Source organism: Phocoena sinus, chromosome 14 (assembly GCF_008692025.1).
Source record: "Phocoena sinus isolate mPhoSin1 chromosome 14, mPhoSin1.pri, whole genome shotgun sequence".
NCBI classification, from domain to species: Eukaryota; Metazoa; Chordata; class Mammalia; order Artiodactyla; family Phocoenidae; genus Phocoena; species Phocoena sinus.
Genome location: NC_045776.1, coordinates 73,092,486 through 73,113,775, shown reverse-complemented (window position 1 = coordinate 73,113,775; position 21,290 = coordinate 73,092,486). Strand labels below are relative to the sequence as shown.

Sequence of the window (21,290 nt, the reverse complement as noted above, 5' to 3'; positions counted from 1 at the left end):
ACAGGGTGGTAGTTCCATAAAGTGCACTGAGTTTCAGGGGCAAATAATGATAGAAACTAAATGTTACAATTTGTTCCATCTTCATGATTACAGGCATTACAGGGCAGGGTGGGTAAAGCAGGCAAATAAAGTGAACTCTTTCTCCCCCCATTTAACCAGATGCAGCATTTTGGCACTTTTATGATACACAGGTTGACTTAATTCATTTACTTAAGTTGAAAGCTGGCAACAGCAAATCTTTGCAATTTAGGATCCTCCTGCATAGCCACTCCAAGGATCTTAATTGCTGAACTACACCATGAACTCTGAAATGGTGTTCACAGTGTTCTTGAAGCTTTCACCTCTTAACATGAGATCTGACACCTCTTCTTAAGGTAGGGAACTCTTAAAAGCTGTCTCCTAAGCATTGATCGAAACTGTTGTGCTGGGAACCCTTTCCAAAGCATTATCTCCGTGAGAGAAAAGAGAGATCCTAACCAGTTGCTTCCATGAACAGTAACCCCAGTACAGTGTACAAGTAATGCCCTTCGAAGCATAACTCAGGCAACCTTGATCATCCTGACAAGCTTATCAGCATTTACATACTAGATACATTTAAAACCGATCCCAGACCAAGTATTGCAACCATAATCCCATTATTTAGCACATTGAGTTCCTGCTGATGCCAAAGCCTGAAATTTCAAAGAGTGATTTTTTTCATCATCTTTTACAAATGAGAGAAAAATATCAAGGAGGACAGGAAACTCCTCTCTCCTAAATTCATCAAATCGATGCTATCTTCACAGCTTTAACTGACACGATCCAGAGTCCTCAATTTCCTGATCTGAGGAGTCCATTTTCAAGGTGACTGTCAAGGTCAAGAAGAGCTTTCAGGCTTTTCTTTGCCGTGGCCCATGAACTCCAGTCCTTCAATAGGAATCTCCTTCTCCTTTATTGCTTTCTGATGGAAGAAAACACATGATAAAGGTCCACATGGAGCCTGAGGACCAAACTTTATAAATATGATGGTACAAAAGTAAATCCGACTGGACCATAAGGACTACCAAACATGATTCAAACCCCATGCTTTTTAACATAAGATTACAAAGAAATTAACTGTAAAACCAGAGAGATTGGAAAGAGTTAACATCAAAATTCAGAAGTGGAATTTAAACAGTATCACCACTCTTGTGACAGACACAAGTTCAAATCAGTCCCAGGACTTACTGGTTATATAACTTTGATCAAGCCTAACTTCCCTATCTATATTGGGTAAAGACAGCAGCTCCACCTGGAATTACTGAGGATGTTTTTTAAGTTAACTAATTGGGAGTGCCTTGCCCAGGGCTGTTATTACGATTCAGATCAGTTTCACATTCACTGGGCTGGAATGAAGATGTTCTGGCTAGTCAAGAGAGAATAAAATAGGCCAATGAAGGGAATATAACAAAAGGAGATCCTCCATAATGTCTAACAGGCCAGAGAGGCTAACACCCCTCCTTGTCCCTCAGCAATATTGGAAAAGTGCACCACCGCAAAATCCAAGGAAACTTGATTCTAGTGAACTTCGACTAATCACTTCCTATTTCTGGGCGTGAGTGTTCCATGCATAAAATACGAATAACTATACCCACTTTGCAAGTTCAGGTTGAGCACCAAATGAACCAAAGAATGTTACTGGGCTCCGTAAAAAGTAAAGTGCTGCAAAAATATTTAACTTTGTCATTCGGAGAGATACCAGGCAGCCTTGGTGACGGTAGGGGAGAGAACTACTGTCACTGGTCTCATCGAGGCTTTTCTTCACCCTGCCAGTCCCAACGCCCTCAAGATACGATGCGTGAGGCCAGGAACACCGTAGAGAGAAGCCGGTGCCTGGGGTAGAGGCGAGAGGACCCGGGCCTCAGCTCACCTGAACACACTGCTGGTAGCGCTTGAAGAGGTCGGTGCACGGGTCCCCGGAGCAGTCCCCCTTGAGGAATTTCTCGGCAAACCAGCGATTGAAGCACTGGTCGTACTCACGCTTCATGTCGGTGCAAGCCTCCCCCACACTGTTCATGGCGTCGGCGGTGGCGGCGCTCTCGGATGTCATCACTTTTAAGCGCGTCGCTAGGCTTTACGAAAGGACGCACTACGGAGGCCGAGAAGGAGAGAAATGTGGACGCGGAGAGTGTGGCTGGGCCTTCGAGCGTCGGCGGGCGGGCGCCGGGGCTTCCCCTCCAAGGCCGATCCTCAGGTAGAGGCCGGGGCGTCTAGGCGGGTGCCGAAGCGGGGCGGGAGGCGGAGCAGGCCCCACCTGTGACCCAAGCCCTCCGCCTCATCCTCCCCCAGGGAAGCCGCCGGGTCACGGCCGAGCTGATCGAGCACCTGGAGCGGCTAGCGCTTGTGGACTTCGGCAGCCAAGAGGCCGTGGCACGGCTGGAGAAAGCCATCGCCTTCGCCAACCGGCTTCGCGCCGTGGACACGGACGGGGTGGAGCCCATGGAGTCAGTTCTGGAGGACAGGTAAGCTCGCGACTACGGCCTCGAAGCCTTGCCTGCGGCGCCTTCGCTCCCAGTTAAGATGAAGATTAGTGTCTCATTTCACAGAAGCGAGATGCGAGAACTTGCCCACGGTCACCCCGCGGGTGCTTTCACTCTTTCCCTTGTTCATTATGGATCCTGCCCCTCCCTTGTAGAATCCTCGATGGCTCCCAGTGTAACTAGGAACAAAATCCGAACTGCTAAGCTTCACTTTCGAGGCCCAAATTCCTAGAGTCCCTCCCTACCGCACCGAAGTACTGCTTTTATCATTCCAACCACATTGGCTTCTTTACCGTTTTTCCAACACGCCAGATTCGTTGCTCCTCTAGGATCTTTGCATTAACTCCTTAATCCTGTCTGGTTTTCTTTTTTTGGCCGTGCGGCATGCGGGATTGTAGTTCCCGGACGAGGGATCGAACCCTCGATCCCTTCAGTGGAAGCGCGGAGTCTTAACCACTGGACCACCAGGGGAGTCCCAGGGTTTTCTTCTAATATTTTTATTGATAATCTTATTTTTGTTGATTTGTAATGTTTCTTGTTAATAGAATGTGAGCTCATGTCTGATTTCCTAGCTGCTGAATTCCTGTCTCAAAAATTTTAAATGTACGTATTTTCTGACCTAGTGGTTCCCTATGGAAATATCTGTGAAAGTGCATCAAGATGTGTTCACAAGCGCCCAGGGTATGCAAATCTGTTTATAATACAAAACAACAGAAAAGAAACAAACCCCAGAAACATTCTAAGTGTCCTTCATGGCTAAATACATCATCATAGTACACTGGAATATTTGGCAGTTAAAAATAATGAAATAACTATATGCTGATATGGAAAGGTCTCCAAGATATACTTAATAAAAAAGGCAAAGTTCATGACATCGTGTATGGTATTATCGATACTTTATGTGTAATCTATTTTATATACTCTGGTGTATGCATTAAGTTTTGTTTTGTTCCCTGAAAGGGCATGCAAGAAACTATTAACGATGGTTAGTGTTAAAGAAGATGGGAATGCAGAGGGAAGTTTTTTTGTTTGTTTGTTTTTTGGCTGTGTCGGGTCTTCGTTGCTGAGTGCCGGCTTTCTCTAGTTGTGGCAAGCGGGGTCTACTCTTCGTTGCACTGCGTGGCTTCTCTTGTTGCGGAGCACGGGCTGTAGGCGCGTGGGCTTCAGTAGTTGTGGCACGCGGGCTCAGTAGTTGTGGCACATGGGCTTAGTTGCTCCGTGGCATGTGGGACCTTCCTGGGCCAGGGCTCAAACCTGTGTCCCCTGCATTGGCAGGCGGATTCTTAACCACTGCGCCACCAGGGAAGCCTAGAGGGAAGTTTTAACTTTTCATTTTATACCTAGGGCCCAAAACACAAATGCCTAAGGGGGCAGAGTAATAACCCAAGTAGTGAAGTAGTGTAATGAAACAGGGAGGGGTGGGTCTTTGACAAAGCAGCTTATGAATACTAAAAGGGTGCAGCCTCTACCCACCTCTACCAATTTTTGCCAAATCTTAATACATTTTTTTTTTTGCCAAATCTTAATACATTTTAAAAGAAAATGATCTTTTTTGAAAAGCAGACTTGTTTGCTGTTTGGGACTGCAGCTTCTTAGAAAGGATGGGTATGTAGCCTATAAAGATATGGGTAGTCTACAACTCTGTCCTAGCCTTTTTCTGATGGAATTTTTAAAAATAAACTCCTGGTACAGGTGGGAGAAAGAAAGCTGCCATTAGTCAATGCCGGTAGGGAGAGCCACACTTATCTGCAACCATAACCTTCATGTAAAGTGCTTGCTAGCCTCATGGTCTCACTCCAGTCTTTTTTTTTTTTTTTTTTGAGATACATGGGCCTCTCACCGTTGTGGCCTCTCCCGTTGCAGAGCACAGGCTCCTGACACACAGGCTCAGCAGCCATGGCTCACGGGCCCAGCCGCACCACAGCATGTGGGATCTTCCCAGACTGGGGCACGAACCCCTGTCCCCTGCATCGGCAGGCGGACTCTCAACCACTGTGCCACCAGGGAAGCCCTCACTCCAGTCTTTGATTCCTTCAAATCCTCTATTTTGTAATCTTGATGCTTAGGTCTAGGGAGGTTAACCAATTTGCCCAAAGTTACAGTGTTTCAAAACAGAAATCTGATGTCATTCTCCTACCCAAGCCCTTCAGGTGGCTTCCTAGTGCTCTTTAGGATAAAAAGGAAAGCTTCACCATAGCCTGTGGGGCATCATTTAACCAAGCTTCTGCCCACTTCTTCAAGACATTGCTTTCCCAGAGCTCTCCATTCTTTCCCCTTGTTAGAATTCTGGGCTCTTGCCTTTACCCCCATCTCAGCCCATGCATTCCTTTTTTTTTTCCTCACTGTGTGGCATGCAGGATCTTAGTTTCCTGACTAGGGATCAAACTCGTATTCCCTGCAGTGGACTGCCAGGGAAGTCCCCACATTGCTTTTTTTTTTGCCTACTTAATTTCCTTTCTTCAGATTTCAACTGCCACTTCCTCAAGGAAGTTTTCATTCTTCTGTATTGAGTCAGATTCTCTTTCAGAACCTGTGGCTCTCATGGTATTCAAAAGAGCTGTAATTTTACATGTATTCATACATGTATTTAATTGATATTTGATTCTCTGCCCCTCTCCTACTGCTCGTCCACCTCACAGGAAGCATGTCTGTTATTGCTCATCTTCATCTAGCACTGAGCAGACACTCAGTAAATGTTTGTTGAATGTTCTTTATTATCTATGGGAAAGGTGGGAATAGAGTGCAAAGAGCAGTCAGAATTTCCCAAGGCATCTAGAGGGTAACTATAAAGAAATGCAACTATTACTCAGGGAAGAGTTTGTGGAAAAGATGAAGAGGGATTTGGTTCTGGTAACTGGAATAGTGACTTAGTATTCAGTGATTTGCAATCTTGCCATAAATTAGGAAACCAGTTTGGGGTAATGATTCCATTTTAGATGTGACATTTGTAGGATTTTCATGTTTTGAATGTACTGCCTTCACTGACATTTGAAATGGAACCCAGTTAAGTGAAGACAAGTGTTAAATGGTTTTAGGTGATAGCCACACTAGCTGTAAGGGTCCTGACTGGCTAACAGAAATCTCTTGGCCCATTAATAACCTATCATTTGTTTTGAGCTAAAAAGCATTAGCATGCTTATGTACCAGGCACTAAGATTTTATATGCGTTATATCTCAGTAATCACATATAATCTCGAAAGGCAAATATTAGTATCTCTTTCATAGATGAAGAAACCAAGGCTCAGAAAGATTATGTAACCTGTGCCAAAGTTTCACAGGTATTACGAGGAGAATCCAGGACTTGGAACTCAGAGCTTCTCTCAAATACTGCTCTAGATATGCCCTCTAAAGTCAGCCCCAGGAATTCCCCGGCAGTCCAGTGGTTAGGACTCGGTGCTTTCACTGCTGGGGCCCGGGTTCAATCCCTGGTCGGGGAACTAAGATCCCACCAGCCTCGTGGCGCAGCCAAAAAAATCAATCAATCAATCAATAATAAAATCAGCCCCTAGAAACTTTATCCTTTTTCATCTCAGATCCAGAGACTGACTCAGGTGACATCTCTGACTGTAGCCAAATAACTTCAATGCTTAGGATGTCCCTCAGAGCCTTATTTGCCAAATCGATTAGCTCTCATTTCAGTCCGCGTGAAACTAGAAATAAATTAAAAGGCTTGTAGATGGAAGTAGAATGGTGCCCAGAGAAACAACTCCTGGCAGCCTGATAGCAGGGAAGAGGCAGAAAGAAACTAATACAACAGCAGAACTGTTCCATTGGTCAGCCCAAGGGCCAACAGAGGCACTTCTTCTGCCATGCTGCCATAGTGTTTTCCATGAAATTAAATGCATTTCCCTCAATTACTGGTTTAAGTGCCTTGTCTGTGAGCTTTAGAGGGCAGGGATTTCTAATTCACAGTCAAAAGTTTTCGCAACCGGGGTCTTTCATCTGATTGAGGACACAGAAAGATCAATGGACTCTTTTTTCAAGTCTCCCAAGGATGGTACATAACTAACACTGTAGCCCAGATGCATAGAAGTTGTCCTACGTATCTGGACTAAATGCTCTTATAATAGAACCCAGACTGAGAAAGATGAGGTGAGGTAGACATTCAGTCAGTCATAATTGATAGGCACTTAAAGAGCTCATCTGGTCTTGTTTGGTGTTTTATGCATGATTCCAAGGTCAAGAAAAGTTAAGCGACTTGCCAAGTGAGGGGTCTGCTTGGTGTGCCACCCTCAGAGACCCTGTGTTCAGTAGCCTATGTTTAAGAAAATAGGGAGGTGTGGATTTATTCTACAAACAGCTCCACCTTAAATAGTAATTAGGTGGAAATGTGTGATATTTAAAGAGGTGAGTTTTGTCTTTCTGGAAATGTCACTTAAGAGGAAACCCAATTACCAAATGAGTGAACAAATCAATTGCTACCTACTGTTGGGAAGCAGTAGCTTTTAACCACCTCTTGGCAGTAGTATAGTCTTTTTTGTCAAAATCTCCAAGCGCCCAGGAACAATTAGCAGCCTCCAGTCCCTATGGACTGGGAGGGTTGTGAGTGATTATAGCAGGTTAAGTGCATAGGTATTCTCTGAACGAGTAGTGGGGACTGAGGTGTACCCGGGGTGTACAAACTCTTCTTGAAAAAAGAGCAGGTGCTATTCAGCGCCCACCTCCTGTTGCCCTAAGAATGCAAGCCCAGCATTACCAGACCTTCTTTTTAAACATCATTTCATTTAATTGTCCCAGCAATTCTCTGAAGCATTTTACAAACAAGGAAACTGATACATGGAAAGGATAAGTAACTTGCATACAGGCCACGTGCAGCTCTGGGGTTTGAATTCTGCAGTGATTCAGGAGCCCAGTCTCTTAGCCGTTTTGGTATATTGCCCAACAGAAATATAAACCCCAGAAAGTCCAATGGTCACCTTTGCAGATTACTTTTATTTTTGTTCTCCAAGTTTCCTTGAATGAGTATGAGTGCATAATCCTTGTATGGTAAAAAAAAAAAATTCTAGTGCAACCTTCACTTTTTTTGGCAAGAAGCTTAAGGTCTTAGAAAGATCATACTTGTTCAAGGTGACGCATTAAGACAGTGCCAGTCCTGGAATAGAGTCCAGCTTTCCACTCTTTGTACCATGAATAAGTGTTTATCGTGTCTTGCCCAGGGCTGGGTGCCCCAAAGAAATAGAAGAACCAATCCTTTCCTAAAAGAATCTTATCATTACAACTTGGCCTTCTATGCAGCCTTTACCCAGATGTTCATGTCACACCCTTGTGCCATTGTCCCATTAGGTTTAGCCTGCAGTCTGTGTCTGGCTCAGAGCAGAAAGAGCTTGGCTGCTACCCTCTTAGTGATTGAGCAGACTGCTTATTTTTCAGCCCAGGTATCTGGAAGCCAACTCAAACCTCTTGTCATGCACTTTTAAACCTTAAAACAGTAGTGAAGGGCTTCCCTGGTGGCGCAGTGTCCACCTGCCGATGCAGGGGACACGGGTTCGTGCCCCAGTCCGGGAAGATCCCACATGCCGCGGAGCGGCTGGGCCCGTGAGCCATGGCCCCTGAGCTGTGCGTCCGGAGCCTGTGCTCTGCAACGGGAGAGGCCACAACAGTGAGAGGCCCACATACCGAAAAAAAAAAAAAAAACAGTAGTGAAGCCCCACAGATGTGTTCAACTCCTGTTTGGTTTCACTAGTTTGCCATCTGGATAGTTTAATGAAACCACTAAGCCTCAAAAACAGTGAGATTCTTGAGCTATGTTCGTGGTACATCTTGGAGGGCAGGTACTTTTACATCCACAAAGGTGGTTGCGATGAAAAAAGCACTCATCTTAGGGGTACCAGAACCGGGCTCGGATCCCAGTCCTGTCACTTAGCAGCTTAAGTTATTTATAACCAACCTTGAGCAAGTTTCTGCACCTTGCTCATTTCCCATCACCCCCCCAATCCAGCTGTTTCTTTTTTTTTTAAGTGTATACATATTTTTAAAATATTTTTTAAAAAATTATTATTTATTTATTTTTGGCTGTGTTGGGTCTTCGTTTCTGTGCGAGGGCTTTCTCTAGTTGCGGCAAGCGGGGGCCACTCTTCATCGTGGTGCACGGGCCTCTCACTATCGCGGCCTCTCTTGTTGCAGAGCACAGGCTCCAGACGCACAGGCTCAGTAGTTGTGGCTCACGGGCCTAGTTGCTCTGCGGCATGTGGGATCTTCCCAGACCGGGGCTCGAACCTGTGTCCCCTGCATTCGCAGGCAGATTCCCAACCACTGTGCCAGCAGGGAAGCCCTAAAGTGTATACATATTTTTAAAATATTTATTTATTTGGCTATGCCGGGTCTTACATGGGATCTTCATTGCTGTGTGCAGGATCTTTAGTTGTGGCGTGGGGGCTCTTTTTTTTTTTTTAATTAACTTATTTTTTCTGCGTTGGTCTTTGTTGCTGCGCGTGGGCTTCCTCTAGTTGCACTGAGGAGCTACTCTTCCTTGTGGTGCGTGAGCTTCTCATTGCAGTGGCTTGTCTTGTTGCGGAGCACAGGCTCAGTATTATGGTACACAGCTTAGTTGCTATGCAGCACGTGGGATCTTCCCCGACCAGGGCTCGAACCCGTGTCCCCTGCATTGGCAGGCAGATTTTTAACCACTGTGCCACCAGGGAAGCCCGGCATGGAAGCTCTTAGTTGCAGCATGTGGGAGCTAGTTCCCTGACCAGGAATTGAACCTGGGCCCCCTGCATTGGCAGCATGGAGCCTTAACCACTGGACCAGCGGGGAAGTCCCAACCCAGCTGTTCCTTGACCATGGTTAAGGAGTGACATCACCTGTTCTGAGGACCTGTCCCTCACCCAGGCTGGGTTAGGTCCCCCTATCTAGTCCCTTGGCAAGCATTGCTCACCTCTGTTAGATTTAATATATTATACTGTAATTGCCTTCTTACCTATCTCCGCCAAAAGCAACTTACCCATAGTAATCATAAAATATATTAAACATATCAATCCTGAGGAATAATTACCACTTACCTCACAGGGTTCTTGGGAGAATCTATAAATGGTAGGCTGTTATTTGGTCTACTGTTGACTACAACTCCTCCATCTTTGAGCACTGACTATAACTCAAGAATATGCTGCTCCCTTGTTCTCCCGTACTTGACCCTCTCTACCCATGCCCTAGAAGCCATGTTCTGAGAAGGTAACCTTAAACTTCTGGTTTTGTAGATGTCTGTACTTGAGATCCGACAATGTGGTAGAAGGCAACTGTGCTGAAGAACTACTACAAAACTCCCATCACGTTGTGGAGGAGTATTTTGTGGCTCCCCCAGGTATGTGTTGCCCAAAATGGCTTAACAGACTGTCCCACAGTAAACTAAGAATACAATAGGAACTGTGAGGCCCAGATTTGCTATGTGAAAGCACTTTGACAAGTATAAAGTGGCAAAAGGGTGAAGGAAGTCAAAAGGTAAAAACTTCCAGTTATAAGTTAAATAAGTCCTGGGGATATAATGTACAGCATGGTGACTCTAGGATGTTAACTAATCTTATCATGGTAATCATTTTGCAATATATACATGTATCAAATCATTGTGTTACACACCTTAAACTTATACAATGTATGTCAATTATCTCAATAAAACTGGAAATAAGAAAAACACATGGAGATTACTCCTTTCTGCTTGTGGACGCCGCCGAGTAAGCATCATTGACGTCTCCCCCCCGACTCTCCACTGCCGTCACGTCTAAGTCAGAGTCACCCAAAGAGCCCGAACAGCTGCGGAAGCTCTTCATCGGAGGTTTGAGCTTTGAAACAACCGATGGAGTCTGAGGAGCCATTTTGAGCAGTGGGGAACGCTCACAGATTGTGTGGTAATGAGGGATCCAAACACCAAACGCTCCAGAGGCTTCAGGTTTGTCACATATGCCACTGTGGAGGGGGTGGATGTGGCCATGAATGCAAGGCCACACAAGGTGGATGGAAGAGTTGTGGAACCAAAGAGGGCCGTCTCAAGAGAAGATTCTCAAAGACCTGGTGCCCACTTAACTGTGAAAAAGATTTTTGTTGGTGGCATTAAAGAAGACAGTGAAGAACATCATCTAAGAGATTATTTTGAACAGTATGGGAAAATTGAAGTGATTGAAATCATGACTGATTGAGGCAGTGGCAAAAGAGCAGCTTTGCTTTCGTAACCTTTGATGACCATGACTCCGTAGACAAGACTGTCATTCAGAAATACCACACTGAATGGCCACAACTGTGAAGTAAGGAAAGCCCTATCTCAGCAAGAGATGGCTAGTGCCTCATCCAGCCAAAGAGGTCGAAGTGGTTCTGGAAGCTTTGGTGGTGGTCATGGAGGTGGTTTTGGTGGGAATGACAACTTTGGTCGTGGAGGAAACTTCAGTGGTCAAGGTGGCTTTGGTGGCAGCCACGGTGTTGGTGGATATGGTGGCAGTGGGGATGGCTATGATGGATTTGGTAATGATGGAAGCAATTTTGGAGGTGGTGGAAGCTACAATGATTTTGGCAGTTACAACAATTAGTCTTCAAATTTTGGACCCATGAAAGGAGGAAACTTTGGAGGCAGAAGTTCTGGCCCCTATGGTGGTGGAGGCCAGTACTTTGCCAAACCCCGAAACCAAGGTGGCTATGGTGGTTCCAGCAGCAGCAGTAGCTATGGCAGTGGCAGAAGGTTTTGATTACTGCCAGGAAACAAAGCTTAGCAGGAGAGGAGAGCCAGAGAAGTGACAGGGAAGCTACAGGTTACAACAGATTTGTGAACTCAGCCAAGCACAGTGGTGGCAGGGCCTAGCTGCTACAAAGAAGACATGTTTTAGACAATACTCATGTGTATGGGCAAAAAACCCTCAAGGACTGTATTTGTGACTAATTGTATAACAGGTTATTTTAGTTTCTGCTCTGTGGAAAGTGTAAACCATTCCAACAAAGGGTTTTAATGTAGATTTTTTTTTTTTTTGCACCCATGCTGTTGATTGCTAAATGTAATAGTCTGATCATGACGCTGAATAAACGTGTCTTTTTTTAAAATGTGCTGTATAAAGTTAGTCTACCCTGAAGCCATTTTGGTAAACTACCCCAACAGTGTGAAGTTAGTATTCCTTCAGGGTGATGCCGGGTTCCATTCAAAATTTATTTACAACCTGCTTTGGTGGAGAAGCTACTGTCTTCTGAAACCTTGGTGTAGTTGAACTGACAGTTACTGTGTTGTGACCTGGAGTTCACCGTGAAAAGGGTCACCCAAGCCAAGTCATGGAGTTTTTTGATTATTAATATGATTGTTGGCACATCCTATGCAATGTATCTAAATTGGACTATGGTACCAGATATAGATGGGAATGAAGCTTGTGTGTCATCCATTATCATGTGTAATAAATAAACAATTTAATACCCTCTTGAAAAAAAATAATACATGTATTAATAACAACAAAAAACAAAGTATATACAGGTGGTGACACTAAGGTGGCAGTAGATTCCAGGGGTCACATTCACCTCTAGGGGCCAGGTGTTAACAGGAATGAGCAAAACAAAAACAGGACCGAGGCAGGGAGAGATGTGTAGAGTGGCAAATCTGGAGCTCAAGCTATGCCTAAAGGGGCAGCTGGCATGCGCTGCTTCTCATTTAGCGCCAGGCAGGAATGGGAGCCCATTTTCCCAGAGAACCTGGACATCTGGCATTTTGTGTGCTATTTCCCAAATTTTAAGTGTTAATTCAAGATTTTAAAAAATACCATGAAAATAAAACATACCTGCTGCAAGCCAGGTGCATCCTGTGACCAATCTGCAACCCCTAGTGTGGAGATTTGCATCTTTAAACCTCACTGTAACTATTTTAAAACTCTGGGCCAATAATAAAACCCAGAACCTTGGGTAGCTGAACTGCAGATAGGTGAGCCCTCAGAGCTGCTGCACCCCTCTGGACATTGGGGAATGGGACTAGCCTAAGCACTCCAGGTAGATGGCTTTCCAAGTGCCAGCTTCAAGTTCAGGAGATGTCCCTCAGTGGAGAACCATCGTGAGCAGCCTCCAGAGACAAACATCAGTCCTCTGGCTCAGGGAATACCTCTTTGATCGAGACCAACCAATTAAAGAAAAGCTCTGGTTGAAGGAAGGATGGGAAGGAAAGCTAAAAAAATTTTGAGCTCGGGCTTCCCTGGTGGCGCAGTGGTTGAGAGTCCACCTGCCGATGCAGGGGACACGGGTTCGTGCCCCAGTCCGGGAAGATCCCACATGCCGCGGAGCGGCTGGGCCCGTGAGCCATGGCCGCTGAGCCTGCGAGCCATGGCCGCTGAGCCTGCGCGTCCGGAGCCTGTGCTCCGCAACGGGAGAGGCCGCAACAGTGAGAGACCCGCGTACCGCAAAAAAAAAAAAAATTTTTTTGAGCTCATGCCTCTGATTAACTGAACCACCTCAGTTAACTGTGGAGAGAAGTAAGATTTTATAATCTCTCAATCTCAGCGTCTGATAGTTGTTGCTGTTTCAGCAGACACATCCATTGATCACATATGCTGTTTCTCAAATAGAACCTTGTGTCAGACTTTGCTTCTTGGGAAAAACTGAGTTCACAGTCATAGTCTCTCCTTCCTCTCCCATATGCATATAAATGTCTAATTAACCTGTCTCTGCTACTTACTGAAAAGTGTGCATTGATTAGGCTTCACTTATAACTGGTTCTTTCAGATACTCATAGTTAGAAAAACTGTAATAGCTACACTTATTTCCACTGCTTATTTTTCATGACAAACCAGTTAGCTCAGTGTAGGGCCAGTTGGAAAGCAGGCTCAACTATAACATTCCTTTTTGTTATTGTTTTCAAACAGGTAATATCTCTTGGCCAAAGCTGGATGAAAAAGAGCCCTTCTCACACTGCTGAGTAGCTATTCTGGGAAGGGGTGCCCTCTAAAAACGTGGAAGTGCAACGACTATTTTGTTACGAACACTAATGTTCCCACTTCCTTCAGTCACCTGAAAAAAGTGATGGTTAAGTATCTCTTAGTAACTAACTCTTTTGAAGACAGAACTGGGAAAGATCTAGCCAAAATAAGACAAATAGTCCCTGATGCCAACGGAAGTAGAAGGTATGGCCAGTTTCCAAGGAAATGGATCAAGTGTACTCACAGGCTGTTCTGTATGGAAGATTTTATCCCCTCCCCAAAAGACTGTCTACCAAACTGCATTTAAGTGAATTTTTCTATTTATGTAACTGTTAGACATTGCATCTGATCACTATGTGACAACCTGAGTTGTCCTTTTCAGTTGCTGCTTCCATTGACTTGAGCAGCCTTTTATCTTTACTGAGCACACTTAAATTTGTTCTTGGGTACCCACTTTGTTCCAAGCAGAGGGCTGACTTTCTGCTAAGGTTAGGAGGCAGCTTTGGGAGGTGATGGATATGTTTATGGCCTTCATGGTTGTGATTTCATGTGTGTGTACTTAACCCCAAACTCACTGAGTTGTATACATTAAATGTACAGCTTTTTACAGGTCAACTGTATTTCAATAAAGTGGTCTAAAAAAAAAAAAAAAAAAGTCCTGGGCCTGTGACAAAGTAGGCCCCCTGCCCTGTGATTACTGAACTGAACAGAATCCCAAGACAGTGGGGTTTTTTGTTTGGGGGTTTGTTTTGTTTTTTAAAGCTCAGATACCAGGGACAAATGAGACAAATTTAGGAGTGAAAGTGATAGAACCAAAACTTTTTTGGTTTTTTTTTTTTCCCTAACCAACTGCCAAAGTTGGTTTTGGCTAAGAATTTCCCAATGATCTTTATGCTGGTGCCCACTTTTAAAAGTCTGTTTTTAGCCTTCCCATTCCCTTCCCCTATCTGCAATGCGCCCTCTTTTCTTTAAAGCAGCTTAATTTATACAGTTGGCCTTGAATTATAAGAGAACCCTGAACCTGCCCTTGGGATTGAAGTTCTCAGACCACCATCAGAGCAACATCTTTATCCCCAAATAAAGTAAATCCACTCCTGCTCCTTACCAACTGGGTACAAGCTGCCACTACAAGTCAATGATTTTTTTTTTTTTTTTTTTACTATTATCAGTGTGCCTGTTTGGTAAAATCTATGAACGTAATTAAGGACAATCACACATGTCAATTACTAAACGTTTAAAATATATTTCTAAACAGAATGGGCCGACTTAAGTCACAGTAACAGCTGATCTCCGTAGAAGAGCAACCCACAAAGATACAGCACTGTTTTTTTTCCCATCATCAGGGGTGAAAAATATACAACTTGTTTCTGAACCAAAACCATAATTTCCGCAGTTAAAAATGTTTCACTGCTAATATGGCCCTGGTAGAAATTATGTAGTTTTATTTCCTTAAAAAAAAAAAAAAATTAAAAAAATGTCCTAAGACACTAAATCATCAATCTGGAATGTAGATTCTGAGCACAAAGCAGCTCAGTTCACCTAAAAAATAAAGAAAAAATTCCCATCACCTGTCTCAGTAGGGTCTGAAAGGAGAGAAGTAGTGTGGGGAACCCCTGCTTTGGTATGGAGAGTCACGGCCCCTTGACCCAGACCGAGACCGTGAGTAGCCATAGCTGGTGCTTCTCTCTGGATAAACGCGTATGTAGGAAGTTTCACCCTGAAATTCAAACAAAAGGTAAAGGAAAAAATAAGACCCAGAATAATAAAGCACACCAACACCTAACATGGCTGCCTAACAATAATAGTTAAGTACTGAGCATTTACTGTTTGCTTGGCACAATGCTATCTCATTAAACCCTCGCAATAGTGCAGGAGGTAGGTATTCTTGTCCAAGGTGACACAACTAAATGGCAACTCGATTATGTGGTAAATAACTCAGCTACTAGCTACTACTGTTAACATATCTGAATTCCTGCCACTACCCCCAGAATCTGACCTGGGCTAGATGCTTAGTTATCTTCATAAGTCTTTTTTTTTTTTGCAGTACGCGGGCCTCTCACTGTTGTGGCCTCTCCCGTAGCGGAGCACAGGCTCCGGACGCACAGGCTCAGCGGCCATGGCTCACGGGCCCAGCCGCTCCGCGGCATGTGGGATCTTCCCAGACCGGGGCACGAACCCGCGTCCCCTGCATCGGCAGGCAGACTCTCAACCACTGTGCCACGAGGGAAGCCCCCAGCAAGTCTTTTAAGATAATGCTATTATTGTGACTATTTTGCATATAGAGGAACCAGGGTTCGGAGTAGGTCAGCTAAGATTTTAATAAGCAGCAGAGAAGTCATGTCCAGGCAGGCCTACCTCCAGGCCCTTTGCCCTCAGCCAGCATTCTCAGATCTGAAGACCCTAAGATGAAAGAAGCCAGATGCTTTTTCCCTCAGTGAAGTCAGTAATTTGATTACCCTTACTGAGACCCTGCTTTGTAGTATAACTGACAACCAGGTGCTGTTTTGTTTCTGCTGCAAATTCAAGTCTTAGAGGACAGTCTGAGCAAAAGCACTGTTAACCCAGGCAGCCTCCAAGCCATAAAGTTAGGGAATTATATGAATCCTTAGAAAAAGAAATGGGCCCAGAAATTCATGTCCCCAGACATCCCTAAACCCCACAGCAAGTCAGGACAGGATAACCAGAAAAAAATGTCCAATTGGTGGTCTGGTATCTGGTCTCAATGGTATCAAAGGAATAGTCACCATTTGAATCAGACTGAGATGCAAAGCAGCAGCCACCTACTTGAAAGGAAGGACATCAAGAACTAAGTCCCCAGGGTGAGATGATGAACAACAAGAAAATGCCAAGGGCTCAGGTTTCAAAGAGGCTCCTGCATCACTTTGGGAAAGGCACAGTGAAGTGACAACTCAGCCCCAGTAGCAGTACCTAGAAGGGCTGAGATGATGAGGTTGGCTTGCATAGCCCAGACTAGACCCTAAGGAGGGAGAGCCATAATAATTAGGTTCATGGAGGGACACTGCAGATTAAGCCAGTTGTGAAAGGGTGTTATCATGGAATAGCTCACCACATTATGACAGACTGCACCAGTATTCTTTCCAGGTTAAAAATACTATGACTGCAGACTTCTCTCTGTTATGACCCTGCAGGGCTTAGGCATGATGAATTCCTTGGCTTTGTCCACGTAAGATAGATCTTTAATGGTATTGTGAGGTCCTCAAATGGCAAACGCATGGCCTGTTGCTACTTCTGCTAGGTCAGCTTCAGGTGGAGTGGTCTAGGTACAAGCTCCTCAACAGAAGGTGGGGACCCACCTCATGAGAGCGGAATTTGGTGTCATCCAGTTTACGCAGGGCATATTCCATGTCTTCTTTTCTGAGATATTCAACCATCCCCATTCCATCTTTCTGCACATCTGCGTAACAGACATCCCCAGCTTCTCGCATATGATCTTTCAGGTCCTGCCAGCTGCCTGATGGAGGAAGTCCTAGGCACAGAGAACATAAGAAAAGAGGCCATATCCTTCATCTATGTTAAGAGCCATCAAGACCTAGGGTCCCTTCTCCATCAATCACTACTTTTAAATCCTGAGGGTCCCCAAATCACAAATTTTAATAAGGGACACAAAACCAGAGAAGAACACTAAAGTATGTGTGGTAAACCACCATAAGAAGCTGGTCCTAGGATAATCTTCCAGAGACCAAGCCTTTCCGACAGACCAAGAAGTTCATCCCGTTATAGGTTTAGTACCTCTAAGAATTCAGAGCCTCTCTTTCTTTGTCCTTCATAATTAATAACAAACTCCCAAGACTTTGAGTTCTAATTTTTTTCCATTATGAAATTTATCGGTATCAATTATTTCTTGCCTGACTGGGTTCCCAGGACATGGGAATTTTGAAACCATCCAATAAAATAACCAAAGTGTAGCTGAAGTAACACAACAAAAATCTAAAGTTTGTTTTCTTGTAGGTGTGAATGACTGACAAACTAGACAAAGTACCTCTTAAGAGATCACCAACACTCTTCAATACAGTAGGGGAAAAGGTAAGACTCAGACGCTAAAACTAGTCGGGAGTCATACAACCCTACCTGATGTCATGAAAGGGAAATGTGCTCCTGCTCTCAAAGGCTGTGTTTACCGCTCACAGCTCAGGACTGCAGCCATTTCCTAATAGTTTTCTAAGCAGGATTTCAGAGCAGCATGGAGAGAAAAAAAGATATGTATGACATCCTGAAGGAGGGAATAGAGTTCTGGGGTTAAAAAATTACAAAGGGACACAGATAGGCAGATACCAACAGTATCACTCTCAAGCACCATGGGAGTCTGATGTGACTGTGTGACATTCACATCTAAGACAGTGCCAGGCTCCTCAATACACTTCACTCCACCAGGGCCCTAAAACACCCCTGCAATGTGCAAAAGGCCCCAGGTTGTTACCAGTGTGTTAATATTTCAAAAAGATGCATAAACCTCTGAGCTTAGCATTTCATCACTTGTCAACACTAGACGTTTCGTTCTATACTTTGCAATACAATCACTAAGATTCCCAAGTTGTAGTTTTGGTTTCTTTTTTACATAATTCCAAAACCACCACAAAATATGGCCTATTTTAGGATCCAAGGCTAGGTAATTTGTTCACATCTGGCTTCTGCAATGTCTTTCTAGCAAGTCCGACACCAGGGTACATTCCAAAAGAAAATGTCTTTAGAATTCCAGCTCAAGGGGTTTTGCCATCAGAAAACTCCATTATAAGAAGAAAGTTTATGTTCTATCAAGGCTGCACGATCAGTGCAATTTCATTGGCAAGGTACCTGCCTCACTGGCAGGGCTTCAGACTGTCACTGTGCATGGGCTGTTGAAAAGAAAACCCCACACATCCCACGCACTGAAGAATAACAGCTAACATTTCTTGGAGGCCAGACTCTGTGCTAAGTATTTTACATGCATCATCTTACTTAGTTTGAAAGGAACATACCTGAAACAAGAACTCGGAAATCAGATCTTCTTGTAGGAGGCCCATTCCTCCCACCACGGGGCCACCCACCCCGACCTCCGTAAGTCCTGGGGAACTCCACACGAAGCCGGCACTGGCCATAATCATAACCGTTCCTTCCATAAATTGCATCCTCAGCATCTCTGCAAAGAAAAGTTTGGAGTTAGTGCTACTCAGGAGGGCCGACTGACTTCCCAGTGAGGAACATGAGTAACAAGAATAAAAAGAAAACCTCAAGTGAGAAAACAAACAAAAGAACGAAAACCTGGAACTTGATGCACTACTGCTTTGGTTTGAAGACCTTTCATGATATTGGAATTAAACTTTACAGCTGTCACACACAGGGTTCTCTAGGTATGAAATGATAATGAATAGATAAACAGATAAGAGAACTAATTCAGAAAAAAATAAACTGTTGACAGATGACTGATTTTGCCAATAAAAGTGTTTCTCTAACCTTGGTGAGCTGTTTCTCAAAACGCACACCACACACTAGTCCTTTAATATTCTTCCTCAAGGCCTAGTACATTCAAGTCTATAGAAAGAGAAACCCATTTAAAAAGAGGTAAGGCTCAAAAGACAAATGCAAATTAGTGTTTTGTGAGGAATATGGAATTCCTTCAAGTGTACCTTTTCAGCATGGTTTGGAGGACTAAGTTGTCAAAACCACTCTGGGTACAGTTTCATCAAAAGAGGTAAATATCCAATAAAGTAATACTTTAAAGTCTTTCCTAGGGCTCTAGGAGAGTTAGGAACACCAAGCTGGTTCTCCAATATTGATAGGAGAGAGAATATCCTCAGAGGGTGAGAGGACAAACAGCTGAAGACATACTAATGAAGGCAGCATTCAGTTGTCACAGGCACGTAAACGCTAATCAAGATTCCAGTCCCAGGATTAAGAGCAAGGAGGACCACATCCAGTACAACCCTAGCTATATTCATAATACAGTGAGAGAGAGGCAGAACTGCCAGGGTTTAAGACTGAATAAAAACTGTCCTCAAAAAAAAAAAAAAAAAAACTGTCCTCAGTTCAAATCATCCTCCTGCTACTTACTAGTAGTTGTCTCTGGGTAAGTATGTGATCAAGATTTTACATGTGAATGTAATACGCCTGTCTCACAGCGTTTTTGTAAGGATTAAATAAGATACTATGTGTGCAGTGCTTTGCTTGAAACTTGGCATCTAGTGATAGCAAAAGATAGCTTTTCAATATGAAAGGAATGAGGGAAAAGACGACATACCATACAGTAAGTTTGTATTCGACAGGGCAGTAGATTCAAATCTTACCTTCCCTAGTACCCTTCCCTTTCATCAACTCTAAATCCTGTTACCTCATCTGAAAATGTGATTAGTAGCACCTAGTTTATAGGCTGTTGAAAATGCTAAATAATACATAGTATGGCACATGACACATAGCAACTTAAGAAACACGGGAACTGTTACTAATTTATAGAACAACCTTTTCCAGTTTAGGTGTGTGTGAAAATGCCTAGTTCCATTTTTTGAGGCAAATGGCAAGACACTAGAAATGAGCTCCGTCAGAGTCTTCAGCCATCAAAGCCTCAGGGTACGTCCAGCCTCCTCATCCTCAGACGCTGCCCCTTGCCTCGTATCACCCCCCAAGATGGGCAGGACACCCCACGGGCAGTCCTCCTAGTGAAGCCCGCAGGGCGCAGACTAGGCAAAGCGCTCCCTCTGCCAGTGCTGGAAACCAGCGAGCGGGCTCCGATTTACCCCGAGTGTAGTAACCAACACAGTGCGAACCAACAAGCGCAGTGTTGAAAGTTACCAGGCCTTTTCTGGGGCAAGGGCCGACACTCTTTGCAAAGTCACAAAGACCCCCTTCGAGCCGGTTTCGGGATCTAGAGCTTCCACATCCTCGGGGCCCTTAGCATCTAGCGGTGCCTCCCTTATTAGAGAAGGAATAGTGAAATCAGAGACCCCCATCAGACTGTTTTACAAGTTTTCCCAAATCCCTGACGCTTTTATCAGAACGAGGCCCTGGCCGTGTGGGGCGGGGCGCGCGTGGATGGAGATCCGTTCCATCAAGGAGCCCCCTATACGCCCTCCAAAGGCATCCACACCCCGGCACTGTGCGCCCCACAACGGCGAGTCCCAGCTGGGGGGAGGAGTGGGCAGGGAGGGCGACCCTTCCCTCCTCACCCAGTCCTCTCCGGGCCGGCTCAGGGGCCAAGCTTCCCAAGCCCTGGGCCGCTTTCTCCGAAGGGTGCCTGTCCTGCCGCGAGGGGGAGAACGGGCATCTGTACTATCCCTGAGGTCGGTCTGGGTGGGCTTGGGCCCTCCCAAGACCCGGCTTTTGTGTTTCTAAGTAAAAAAAAAAAAAATAATAGAGGAAGTGACGGAGCAAAGAGCAAAGGACTGCCCGGAGCCCCGCGGCGAGAGGAGGCCTCAGCCTCCACCCGGGGGCGCCGTGAGGGGTCTGCGGCGAGGGGGGAGGGGAAGCCCTGGAAAGGATCGGGGAAAGGAGAGAAGGCGGGGGCCCGGGGCGTCGGGCCGGCCGGCGGGCTGGCGGGCGGCGCGGGGCCCTCACCGCGGGTCCTCGAAGCGCACGAAGGCGAAGGGCACGAGGCCGTGCCGGTTCTTTAGCTCGATGTCGCGGATGCGGCCGTACTTGTAGAAGAGGTCCTCCAAGTCCTTCTCGCGCACGTCGGTCGGAAGGTTCCCCACGTAGATGCGTCCGTCGCCCTCGCCGCCGCGCTCGTCCGCCCAGCCCGACATCCGCACCGCGCGACGCCGCGGGCCTGCCGCAGCCCACGTCCCCGCCGCAGCCCTCAGCCGGGGTACCCCCCGCAGCGTTCCCCCGCGGGCTCGGAGGCGCTCAGCCGCCACAGCATTGTGGGAACAGGAACGGAAGCGAAAGGGTCGGAGGGAAGCAAAAGGAATCCTCTTAAAGGGGACGCGGCTGCGACGACTGC

General features: G+C 45.4%; 3 protein-coding genes and 1 pseudogene across 6 annotated transcripts; 2 read left to right on the top strand and 2 right to left on the bottom strand.

The window, feature by feature from the left end:
• Window positions 1–61: 61 nt before the first annotated feature.
• On the bottom strand, window positions 62–2,102 carry TRIAP1 (TP53 regulated inhibitor of apoptosis 1). The gene is made up of 2 exons (XM_032602447.1): window positions 1,889–2,102; window positions 62–940 (listed from the first exon to the last, which is right to left on the bottom strand). Exons 1-2 carry the CDS (start codon window positions 2,066–2,068, stop codon window positions 857–859), a joined length of 264 nt encoding a protein of 87 aa, XP_032458338.1. The 5' UTR covers window positions 2,069–2,102; the 3' UTR covers window positions 62–856.
• GATC (glutamyl-tRNA amidotransferase subunit C) lies at window positions 2,081–14,826 on the top strand. Of its 3 annotated transcripts, none has more exons than XM_032602442.1 (4): window positions 2,081–2,212; window positions 2,308–2,480; window positions 9,695–9,798; window positions 13,307–14,826. In XM_032602442.1, exons 1-4 carry the CDS (start codon window positions 2,132–2,134, stop codon window positions 13,357–13,359), a joined length of 411 nt encoding a protein of 136 aa, XP_032458333.1. In that variant the 5' UTR covers window positions 2,081–2,131; the 3' UTR covers window positions 13,360–14,826. The 3 variants fall into 3 exon arrangements, with proteins under 3 accessions (XP_032458333.1, XP_032458334.1, XP_032458332.1); XM_032602443.1 differs by lacking the exon at window positions 13,307–14,826 and adding an exon at window positions 11,629–12,677; XM_032602441.1 differs by lacking the exon at window positions 13,307–14,826 and adding an exon at window positions 10,121–11,511.
• On the top strand, window positions 10,218–11,202 carry LOC116738749 (annotated as a pseudogene).
• Window positions 14,580–21,231, bottom strand: SRSF9 (serine and arginine rich splicing factor 9). 2 transcript variants are annotated; one of them, XM_032602439.1, is made up of 4 exons: window positions 20,906–21,231; window positions 18,337–18,497; window positions 16,675–16,847; window positions 14,580–15,077 (listed from the first exon to the last, which is right to left on the bottom strand). In XM_032602439.1, exons 1-4 carry the CDS (start codon window positions 21,091–21,093, stop codon window positions 14,934–14,936), a joined length of 666 nt encoding a protein of 221 aa, XP_032458330.1. In that variant the 5' UTR covers window positions 21,094–21,231; the 3' UTR covers window positions 14,580–14,933. The 2 variants fall into 2 exon arrangements, with proteins under 2 accessions (XP_032458330.1, XP_032458331.1); XM_032602440.1 differs by having other exon boundaries at window positions 14,582–15,077; window positions 20,987–21,220.
• Window positions 21,232–21,290: the final 59 nt, after the last annotated feature.

Bases quoted from the DNA above. Each gene is read 5' to 3' on its own strand.
- TRIAP1 (XM_032602447.1), bottom strand. From the start codon at position 2,068: ATGACATCCGAGAGCGCCGCCACCGCCGACGCCATGAACAGTGTGGGG. The intron at 941-1,888 runs GTGAGCTGAGGC...TTCTTCCATCAG, and splicing joins GCTACCAGCAGTGTGTTCAG to AAAGCAATAAAGGAGAAGGA.
- GATC (XM_032602441.1), top strand. From the start codon at position 2,132: ATGTGGACGCGGAGAGTGTGGCTGGGCCTTCGAGCGTCGGCGGGCGGG. The intron at 2,213-2,307 runs GTAGAGGCCGGG...ATCCTCCCCCAG, and splicing joins CCTCCAAGGCCGATCCTCAG to GGAAGCCGCCGGGTCACGGC. The intron at 2,481-9,694 runs GTAAGCTCGCGA...CTGGTTTTGTAG, and splicing joins GAGTCAGTTCTGGAGGACAG to ATGTCTGTACTTGAGATCCG.
- SRSF9 (XM_032602439.1), bottom strand. From the start codon at position 21,093: ATGTCGGGCTGGGCGGACGAGCGCGGCGGCGAGGGCGACGGACGCATC. The intron at 16,848-18,336 runs GTATGTTCCTTT...CTCTGTGCCTAG, and splicing joins TTTCCGAGTTCTTGTTTCAG to GACTTCCTCCATCAGGCAGC. The intron at 15,078-16,674 runs GTGGGTCCCCAC...TTTGAATTTCAG, and splicing joins CCAAATTCCGCTCTCATGAG to GGTGAAACTTCCTACATACG.